This window comes from Lactuca sativa, chromosome 1 (genome assembly GCF_002870075.4).
Source record: "Lactuca sativa cultivar Salinas chromosome 1, Lsat_Salinas_v11, whole genome shotgun sequence".
NCBI lineage: Eukaryota > Viridiplantae > Streptophyta > Magnoliopsida > Asterales > Asteraceae > Lactuca > Lactuca sativa.
The window spans coordinates 95793720-95801578 of NC_056623.2; the positions used below are offsets into that span (position 1 = coordinate 95793720).

Sequence of the window (7859 nt, forward strand, 5' to 3'; positions counted from 1 at the left end):
TATAAACATTCACTTTAATTCTTAAAAAAGTCATAAATTTTCAATTACAATTTTATTACACCGTTCAATGATCATTCAATTCCAGACTCTCTCTCATCTATATTATTTTCATATTTATTCTATTAAACCCTTATACAACTATCATCCTTTATTATACTTCAAAAGAATATGCCCTATCAAGGATTAAATTAAACCGAACCTAAGTAGGCATTGCCCTGCTAAAACCGTAAAACGGACCACACAACACACCGACTCGGTCTTCTCTTTTATATTTCCTCATAGCGGGGTTTCTCTTCTGTCGCGGGCGTCGCCTTGTACCCCCATTCGATAAACATTCGAAGCTATCAATTTTACACCGGATCGCAGCTCCGATCAGAGTTTTAACGACACAGGTACGTGATTGATTTCCGGTTCTCCTCTAGGGTTATACGTATTGATTTCGAGTTGAATTTCTACTTATCTAGGTTTTTCAATCAAGCCATTAGACAACACTAACCCTAGATTTGAAAATCCGAGTGATTTCCGGTAAAGTGTGCTTTTTTGAATCGGTATTTTCTCTTGAAAGTTTTTGCAACTCATTTGGTGCCCTAATATTATGATTCTATGCATATTGCTCTTTTAATTGTTACTTCACTTAGGTTTTTTGCTTATCATCCACAGTTGCTCGTGGAGACTTAGATAAATTGTACTTTACGAATCTGTTTTGTGACGTGAGAATCTGTGTTATTGCTATCAAGTTTTAAATTTTTTCCATTTTCTTTTGTTGTTATTAGGCATCATGCAAGCCCCTGTAGCACCCAAGAACCGATTAGAGTTTCTCAACACCAGACCTCCACCAAATTATGTAGCTGGATTAGGTCGTGGAGCCACCGGTTTCACCACCCGATCCGATATCGGTCCCGCCCGTGCCGCCCCTGACCTCCCTGATAGGTCAGCAGCTGCTGTCGGTGCTGCAGGCCCTTCTGGTGTTGGGCGTGGGCGAGGTAAAGGTCCAGGTGAAGAAGAAGAAGAAGAGGAGGAAGCTGAAGACAAGGGATATGATGAAAATCAGAAATTCGATGAGTTTGAAGGTAATGATGTTGGATTGTTTGCTTCTGCTGAATATGATGAAGAAGATAAAGAAGCCGATGCTGTGTGGGATGAAATCGATAAGAGAATGGATTCAAGAAGAAAAGACAGAAGAGAAGCAAGGTTAAAGGAAGAAATCGAAAAGTATCGAGCTTCAAACCCTAAAATCACCGAACAATTTGCTGATCTCAAGAGAAAATTAGTCACACTTTCTGCTGCAGAATGGGATAGTATCCCTGAAATTGGTGATTATTCTTTAAGAAACAAAAAGAAAAGATTTGAAAGCTTTGTTCCTGTACCCGATACCTTACTTGAAAAAGCTAGACAAGAAAAGGAACACGTGACTGCATTAGATCCAAAAAGTCGAGCCGTGGGTGGAACCGAGACACCATGGTCTCAAACACCGGACTTGACCGCTGTTGGTGAGGGTCGAGGGACGGTTTTGTCATTAAAACTTGACAGACTTTCAGATTCTGTTTCGGGTTTGACCGTTGTTGACCCGAAAGGGTACTTAACCGATCTCAAAAGTATGAAGATCACAAGTGATGCTGAGATATCAGACATCAAGAAAGCTCGGTTGTTATTGAAATCCGTTATTCAAACCAATCCAAAACATCCACCTGGCTGGATTGCAGCTGCAAGATTAGAAGAAGTTGCAGGAAAGATCCAAACAGCAAGAGAGTTAATCAAAAAAGGATGTGAAGAATGCCCGAAAAATGAAGACGTATGGATCGAAGCATGTCGATTATCAAATCCCGATGAAGCAAAAGCCGTAATTGCTCGTGGAGTTAAAGCAATTCCGAACTCGGTCAAACTCTGGATGCAAGCTGCAAAGTTGGAACACGATGACGCGAGTAAAAGTCGGGTTTTAAGAAAAGGTCTTGAAAATATACCGGATTCTGTTCGATTATGGAAAGCGGTTGTTGAACTTGCTAATGAAGAAGACGCGAAACTTTTACTTCAACGCGCTGTCGAATGTTGCCCGTTACATGTTGAATTATGGCTTGCGTTAGCTCGATTAGAAACATATGACGCTGCTAAAAAAGTGTTGAATAAAGCGCGTGAAAAGCTTCCGAAAGAGCCCGCAATTTGGATAACCGCGGCTAAGTTAGAAGAAGCTAACGGTAACACAACCATGGTTGGGAAGATAATCGAAAGAGGTATACGCGCGTTGCAAAGAGAAGGTCTTGAAATCGATCGAGAAGCTTGGATGAAAGAAGCGGAAGCTTCCGAAAGAGCGGGGTCCGTAGTTACATGTAATGCGATTATAAGTAACACAATCGGAATCGGAGTTGAAGAGGAAGATAGAAAAACAACATGGGTTGCAGACGCAGAGGAATGTAAAAAACGGGGCTCCATCGAAACTGCACGCGCTATCTACGCGCACGCGTTAACCGTGTTTCTAACGAAAAAAAGTGTTTGGCTAAAAGCGGCTCAACTCGAGAAAGCTCATGGGACCCGTGAATCGCTCGACGCGTTACTTCGTAAAGCGGTTACTTACCGACCGCAAGCCGAAGTGTTATGGCTCATGGGCGCGAAAGAGAAGTGGCTCGCGGGCGATGTCCCTGCCGCTAGAGCGATTCTCCAAGAAGCGTACGCCGCAATCCCAAATTCAGAAGAAATTTGGCTCGCAGCGTTCAAACTGGAGTTCGAAAACAACGAGCCGGAGCGGGCGCGTATGCTTTTAGCAAAAGCGCGTGAACGCGGTGGGACCGAGCGCGTGTGGATGAAGTCCGCGATTGTCGAACGCGAATTGGGAAACGTTGATGAGGAACGAAAGTTGTTAGACGAAGGGTTGAGGCTATTTCCGTCTTTTTTCAAATTATGGTTGATGCTCGGGCAGCTCGAGGAGCGGCTCGAGCGGTCAACCGACGCGAGGACCGTATACGAGTCCGGGTTAAAACACTGCCCGAACTCAACCCCGCTTTGGTTATCCCTCGCCGGTCTCGAAGAGAGACTTTCAGGGTTAGGTAAAGTTCGGGCGGTTTTAACCACGGCGAGGAAGCGGAACCCGCAAAACCCGGAGTTATGGTTGGCGGCGGTGAGAGTGGAGTTGAGACACGGGTCGAAAAAGGAGGCGGATAATTTGATGGCGAAGGCGTTGCAAGAGTGTCCGAATAGCGGGATTTTATGGGCGGCTTCGATTGAAATGGCGCCGAGGCCACAACGGAAGACGAAAAGTTCGGACGCGTATAAGAAGTGTGAGCATGATCCGCATGTGATTGCGGCGATTGGGAAGTTGTTTTGGGGGGATAGGAAGGTGGATAAGGCGAGGACTTGGTTGAATAGAGCGGTTACTTTGGCACCGGATGTTGGGGATTTTTGGGGGTTGCTTTATAAATTTGAGTTGCAGCATGGAAGTGAGGAACAGCGGGAGGAGGTGTTGAGGAAATGTGTTTTGGCTGAACCGAAGCATGGGGAGAGGTGGCAGGTGATATCGAAGGCAGTTGAGAATTCGCATCAGTCGGTTGAGGCGATTTTGAAGAAGTTAGTTGTTGCTCTTGGGAAGGAAGAGAAAGCTGCTGAAGAGAATAAACATTAGTGACCTGTGTGTTTTGGCTTTTGATTTCCATTTTCATTAGCATTATATACGTTTCTATTTTTTGGTGTTGACTGTTATTTTGTTGGTTCATGTGAAAATTTGGTGATTTTACATGCGTATGAAGTGTTTGTTGAAATGTCTGAATGGGATTTTGTTGTGGATTGAGTGATTACAGGTGAGGTTGGAGTTTAGTGTTGATGCTGCTGATAATCTTTTCAAGAAGTTCATGTTAAGTCGACTTAACATGGTATTTATATCTTAGTTATAGTTTAAGTTTAACATGGTCATGAGCCGGAGTGATATGAATTTTGTAATCTGGAAGTGGCCAGAGCCAAGTCAGCTATCGGTTTTGGGTTAGGCTCATGGAACACTCAGGGCGTGTCAATTGTAATGTATGGTAATCTTTGCTTAGGTAAAGATCGAAAAAAACTGATCCTAAAAAAACCAAAAAAGACCTATCTAAAAAATCCCAAAAGCCAAGTTTATATACATATTATTTTTGTGTTAATTATATATTATGTAATTTCTTTCTTTTTTTAATTAAAATTTTAATATATCATTGTTAATAAATCTTAATATATCATTTTAGTGTTAATCTTACATTTGTTAATGAAAAAACTCGAAATTGAAACGAAATAATTAAAAAATATAATAAAACTGAACCAAAAAAGATGCACGCAAAGACTGCAAGACTGGTCCCAAGAAAACATGCCAAAAAAAAATCTAACAATTTTAAGACCGTTTAGAAACCGGTCAAAAAAACATGTCCAAAAAATCTAACAATTTTAAGACCGCTTAGAAACCGGTCTGAAACTGATAATTGATAATATGGATCTGTAGTTGTGAATGCAGTTCAATTGTGCCATTGAACTTATCAATACTTTTTTCTAAATAAACATGAAATAGGAAATAGTGATTATTTATAAAAATGTTTAATTTACGAAGTGGTGTTTTATCGTGAACAAATATGATTCAATGCATGTAAGAAGATGTTGGATGGGGTGGGTTTTGGATGTATATATATATATATATATATATATATATATATATATATATATATATATATATATATATATATATATATATATATATATATATATATATATATATATATATATATATATATATATATAGGGCTTAGGGAATATGTGGTTGTTATGTATCTAATATTAGGTATAGAACCATCAAAAACTACATAGTTTTAACAAAATGCAATCAAATCTCTCTACCATCTTTCTTCTATTCTCTATTAGACTAGATGATAGACATTGTACATATTTTTATGGAGTTTTAAATATTTAATTTTGCATCACAAACTATGTATAAAAATACATTATTAACTACCTATAAATGTTCATATTCAAATTTAATAAAGAAAATTATAGTGAAAGATTAAAATTGTTCATTAAAAACACAATAAACTTCTTCCCATAACACATCAAAAAGAACCATTCAAGTATATACATGGTAGGTGTCAAAGAAAGTTATGAGACCTACTATAGATCTAACATAAACAACACATTCGAAATACATAGATGTTTGAGATAAATTATGAAATAAACAATAATATGAGCACAAAAGCAATAGGAAGAAGCTAGCAATGAAAAAAATTGTGTTTTTTTAATCAAAATGAAGTCAATTTTGATGGTTCTATACCTAATATTACATACATGACAGCCACATATTCATTTTTCCCATATATATATATATATATATATATATATATATATATATATATATATATATATATATATATATATATATATATATATATATTAAAAAAATATAAGAATATGAATTAAAGAATATAATAGTTATTCCAGGAGGTTTGATAAAGATCGAATTTACAAAACTATGTTTTGTACCGGTGTTATAAGTTTGAAGGGTTTTGGACCACATAAGGATTAATTTTACAGCTTACTAAAAAGTAAATTAAAATTATATAATAGTCTATTTAAGTTTGGTAGAGAACAATTCTATAAAACCTTTTGTGTTTTTTGCATAAATGATACAAATAAATTTTTTTAACATTATCTACAGTTTTCAACAAATTTTAGGTAGTTTACTCAAGTTTTTAACTATAACCCTGACCTAACAATCTACTAAATTTAAATGAATTAACTTTAACTCAACCAAAATTTAAATTATTAAATTCCATTAATTTAATTTAAATTAATTTTTTATAAAAAATTGTTAAAACATTTTTTCACTAAACTACGGATGTTATATTTTTGATACATTCAAATCTCCCTATCTAATAAACAAAACTAATTTGCTAGGTGTCCATTCAAAAACACTCATTTCATTCAAAATAAAATACATATTTTAACCTTGCTTCCCAATACATTAAATCCGATGTTAATTGCCTTCCTAATTTTTCTGCCATAGTTGTTTCCTTATCAGGTCTTGATTTGTAGGATTCATTTAAATTTGAATTCCCCTTAACCGTTTTTTTTTTAAATCATGATGAGCAGTTATTAAGTCAAATCAATTTTCATATACGTATCTATTGTTCCGTGTCCGTGTCGATGATCTACCTCCATACGCTTTTAGATGCTCATTCATAAAAATAATAGTATATTTCTTTTGATCTTCTGTATCTCGAAAAATCATGGACAAATTTATTGATTACTTTCAAAAACCCTTTTTTCAATCAATGTAGATGCAAGAAATCAACATTAAATCTTCTTCAATTTTGAAGACGAAGTGGCTAAGGCTTAGATATGATGCATATATACTTCTAATAACACATTCTCCATGTATTTTCACCTCCATATACCCAAGACACAAGCTACCAGCCACAAGAAATCGCAAGTTTTTTTTTTTTTTTTTTTTTTTTTCCACAGCTTCCAACAGCCACGAAAAGAAAGAACCAAATATAAAAAGGAACACCAGGTTAGCATCTATAATTGTGTCTTCTTCCTAAATAGTGCTAAAAGGCTGAATTATTTTAGATTTTTTTTATTGATCTTCTCTATCAACATCTATGTGTATGTGTCTATATCTATGTAAATGTTGTTTTATGTTTAATTTTGATGTTCTTTATGTTTAGTTATGGCATTGGTAGGTATGAGATTCGATTAACCAAATTTGATCAATAGAAACTGCAAATGACATCAATTGGGTGGTATGAACTTATGGAACTGATATTGATCTATTAGAAACCTCATCTAAATTTTCTTGAAAGTTAATCTCATATACACTTTTAATTATTTGACGCAATTTTAGCTTTAACTGAAACGACAACAATAAATAGTGAATTGTTGATGGTTTCTTTTGTGTAATTGATAGATAAATCATTTTTTTTTTGAAGTTGTAACAATAACTTAATAATTTATTGTTTGTTTGATGCAGATGAATCTGAAAGCTCACTTGAAGTTGTTGAAAAATGGAATTGGTTCATGAGGCAAGCTATTATTATGATGTTTTATTAGAGCGTTGACAATTTCCTTTTAGATTTGCCCAATTTTTTTAAAAATTTAGAGAGCGCATAGATTTTGGTTCCATGACCTTAACCGGTATGTATGGGAATCTCATCCCAACTTAAAACTCCTTATTGTTTGTAAAATGTTGGAAATTTGTTTTTGATGATAACAAAAAAAGAGGATCTTGTGAACCTAAATTAATAACATAGTTTCTTTTTGGAGATGACAACCCAAAAACTTATCTTTGAACATGAGTTCTAAGAATTTTGTTGAATAACTAATAGTAAACATTATCAACTCTATTAGAATGAAAGAAGATTATATATATGCCTTCTGAGGTTCCCATTCTTGTCTTTTTCAATAATAAAGCAGTTAAATAGTCGCAAATAAAATATGGTTCTCACAATAATATGGTTGACGTTTTAGAAAATGAAGTTACTTTTGTGTTTGACTTAATTAAAGAATGAGATAGGAATACATTATTTTTATTAGCAACCTGTTAAAAGCCCATTAAATATAAAACTGAAAACTAAATAGAAATTCTGAAAAAAAAAATGACACATAGTACATAAACATTTTTATTTATTAGGTAGTATAGAAGTATAGATTTGATATAAAGAATTGTTAATAAACAAGGTTAATAATATTATATGATTTAAGTTTTAAATATTTATTAAAATAACTTATAAAAGTAACGTTAATAAATTTTATTTAGTTTCATTAAAATCTGAAACATAAATTCTGTAATTATATAACGCTGACTTTAAATATATAAAGATATCATTAGTTTAAAAAACATGTATATTCATATATTTGAAGGGTTT

General features: G+C 34.6%; 1 protein-coding gene across 2 annotated transcripts; it reads left to right on the forward strand.

Moving 5' to 3' along the window:
* Nucleotides 1–227: 227 nt before the first annotated feature.
* On the forward strand, nt 228–3754 carry LOC111885946 (protein STABILIZED1). Of its 2 annotated transcripts, XM_042901974.2 has the most exons (3): nt 228–392; nt 465–525; nt 774–3754. In XM_042901974.2, exon 3 carries the CDS (start codon nt 779–781, stop codon nt 3608–3610), a length of 2832 nt encoding a protein of 943 aa, XP_042757908.1. In that variant the 5' UTR covers nt 228–392; nt 465–525; nt 774–778; the 3' UTR covers nt 3611–3754. The 2 variants fall into 2 exon arrangements, with proteins under 2 accessions (XP_042757908.1, XP_023737956.1); XM_023882188.3 differs by lacking the exon at nt 465–525 and having other exon boundaries at nt 229–392.
* Nucleotides 3755–7859: the final 4105 nt, after the last annotated feature.